This window comes from Zychaea mexicana, assembly GCF_025766255.1.
Source record: "Zychaea mexicana strain RSA 1403 chromosome Unknown BDB00scaffold_330, whole genome shotgun sequence".
In the NCBI taxonomy this organism is placed as follows: Eukaryota; Fungi; Mucoromycota; class Mucoromycetes; order Mucorales; family Lichtheimiaceae; genus Zychaea; species Zychaea mexicana.
The window spans coordinates 1-2794 of NW_026516993.1; the positions used below are offsets into that span (position 1 = coordinate 1).

The 2794-nt window shown below is 41.0% G+C and overlaps 1 protein-coding gene across 1 annotated transcript; it reads right to left on the reverse strand.

The window, feature by feature from the left end:
* Positions 1 to 2096: 2096 nt before the first annotated feature.
* On the reverse strand, positions 2097 to 2324 carry BDB00DRAFT_736390 (uncharacterized protein; the record flags this gene model as incomplete). The annotated part of the gene is made up of 1 exon (XM_053118392.1): positions 2097 to 2324. A coding segment is annotated over one exon (228 nt), but the record flags the coding sequence as incomplete, so codon positions are not given.
* Positions 2325 to 2794: the final 470 nt, after the last annotated feature.

Here is a 2794-nt window from a genome sequence, read left to right on the forward strand (position 1 = left end):
TTTTACGAGTCATCCACGCCTTCTGATTGAAAAAGTAGCGCTTGAATCCATGGAAAGAAGCATCTTTGCGTTTTTTTTTGAACCATGAATGCATCAGGTTTTTCAGAGCGGCCTATGATGATAGGTTCGTTCCGTTTGTCACTGCCATCAGAATTGCAAAGGAGAGCAACAGACAACCTTGATTTGTCTTGTTTTCTCCCCTTGAACCCATGAGTGCCGATCGTCGTCTTTGGCTCCAAGCGATAAAACAGACTGGTTTCATCTAGATTATAGATGTCTCGCTTTTCATACTTTTGGATGGTGGCCTTAATGGCTTCCCTCTGTTCGTCCAAAGCTTCAAGATCGGCAGATTGCGCTTCGCCATGGATGCTGCGTGCACTGAGTCCGTATCTCTTTGCAAACCGGTCTGTCCAGCCATTCGATGCTTTGAATGTTGCGATGCCAATCATGTCCGCGTAATTTCTCGCCTTCAACTGTATCAATTCCCATGTAACCTGGATCTTGTTTCTCTGCGCGACATTGAGCCAGAGTAACACTGCTTCCTCAACCTCCTAATCAATACAAGATTGACAAAAAGTAAACACCACAGTTCACCGAATTTTTAAACTGATTGAATTACATTCGATATTTACAGGAAATTGACTCCTTCTATTACGAATTTTCTTCGCGTCCCTTTCATCACCAGGAGCTTCTGTGGATTTTCGCTTTATCATCTTCGAAATGGTGCTCTTATCAGGCGTTTTACTTAGGTTGAATTCTTTTTGAGCCCATTCTGCCGTCTGCATAAGGGTGATGCCCCGCTTTGAGCTCTTAAACGCATAAATCGCATCACGCTGCTCGTTCGTAAAGGAAACTTGGTCGCGTGGTGTACTCATGGCGTAAAGTGAGATGTAGGACTGAAGATTGACAACATTTTCATATGTGTATTTATAATGTCGGGAAGCGGTGATTCATTTAGTGTCTGCAAGGATAAACATTTTGCCTAATCTCGCTACTCCTGGTAGTCGTCAACCCTCGATATGGTCAACACTTTTGCAGGTACCCTGAGGGTTGACGTTAACGGGGGTCGACTGTAGTTATTCCAACTGGAGTCTATGGTAAACATGTGGAGATGGTAGTTTTACAAGCATGGCAAAATTAATAATTAGCTAGTAACTACAACAATCAACTAATAAAGCATAGAGCGATGAATAGTGCAGCGAGAAATTTATCTGAATCTTTTGGTTTTCGTTGCTAGAGCACTCATAGCGATGCTTATAAGTTGTCTATTAAAAAATCCGTCCTTAAAGTGTTTACTCAAAAGAGTTACTATCACTATTTGCCGATTGTTCAGTTATATATAGCATAGCGTATAGCATTATCCTAGACCACTCGCTCCTACATTGCATAGCGCCGGTCAGAAGTTGCTTAAATATCGATGATGAAATTGATGCAGAAGAACACCATAATAGTGACAACGCCAAACGAGAACTTTCCATGCTCTTTAATATTGGTAATTTTTTAGATATGTGCATATACACTTCAAGGCGCTTACGCATGTGTAACATAAATATGTATGTATGTTATCCAACGCACAAAGTTTCAATGATTTCTCCATTACTTGGTGCATAAAGGCTTATGTATAAACAAGTCTTAGAAATCATTAAACTGTGTGGATTGCTCGTGGTACTCCATTATAGCCTTAAGGCGATCAGTTGCCTCTGAATTGAAAAACCATGATCTTCAGTTAGATTACCATGATCTTCAGTTAGATTAACCATGATCTTCAGATTGAATAACCATGGTCTTTGGAATGAAAACTATGGTCTTTGGGATTAAAAAACTCTGATCTCGGGGATTAAAAAACTATGGTTTCCAGAGTGAAAAACTATAGTCTTCAGATTGAATAACCATGGACTCCAGATTGAATAACTATGGTCTTTGGGATTAAAAAATTATGGTTTCCAGAGTGAAAAACTATAGTCTTCAAAATGAAAAACTATGATCTCTGGGATTTAAAACTCGGGCTTCTTTCCCCATCTCCAACGCAAAATCCTATATTGTGGGTGTTCGGGCACTGACGGCAGTGATGTTGAGCGCCAGCCGGATACAGCGTGTTTGAGCTTGTTCGATTTTCTGAGATTTGTTGCGGTAAGCGTAACGATGGCCAACCCATATTCGAGAATGGGCCGGATGAATGAGCGATACAAACGAAGGGTGACGCCGAGGCCAAAGCTGTATTGGTGAGCACCGAGGGACCAGAGCACGCACATAGCATCAGTGGTTTTAATGGCGTTGTGGTTGATGAGACGGGAGACTTCGATGCCGGTAGAACAGAAAGGTATGCCGAGATAGTTAAACCAGGCAACCTGTTCAATGCTCTCTCCATAGAGACGGCAGTTGGTGCTGGGGTCGCCGTTGACGATTTGGCATTTGCCGGGATGCCTTTCCCGTTTTTTGCACGACCGCTTTTTGTAGGCCTTCAGTTTTTGCAGCAAACTTTGGATAAATCCCATTTTTCACTAATAAAAATTGCTTTTTGCAGTTTGTAGGTCAAAAAAGGTGCCCTGCAAATTCCCACTAAGCATATACACCGATTATTTTATCCGACCATCTATATATTCTTATCAGCTATCTGAGATAAAATATTTAATATCAAGATGTTCTATTGAATTCTTATTACTGTATCTCATTGGTTTGATCTTTGGTAAACTTTATGTAATCAGCCTTTGGTGGCATTAAGGATAGTAGAAAACGGGGAAGAGAAAGGAATAAACAAACTGGGTCGGTCTCAGTACTATATTTCTCAGTTACT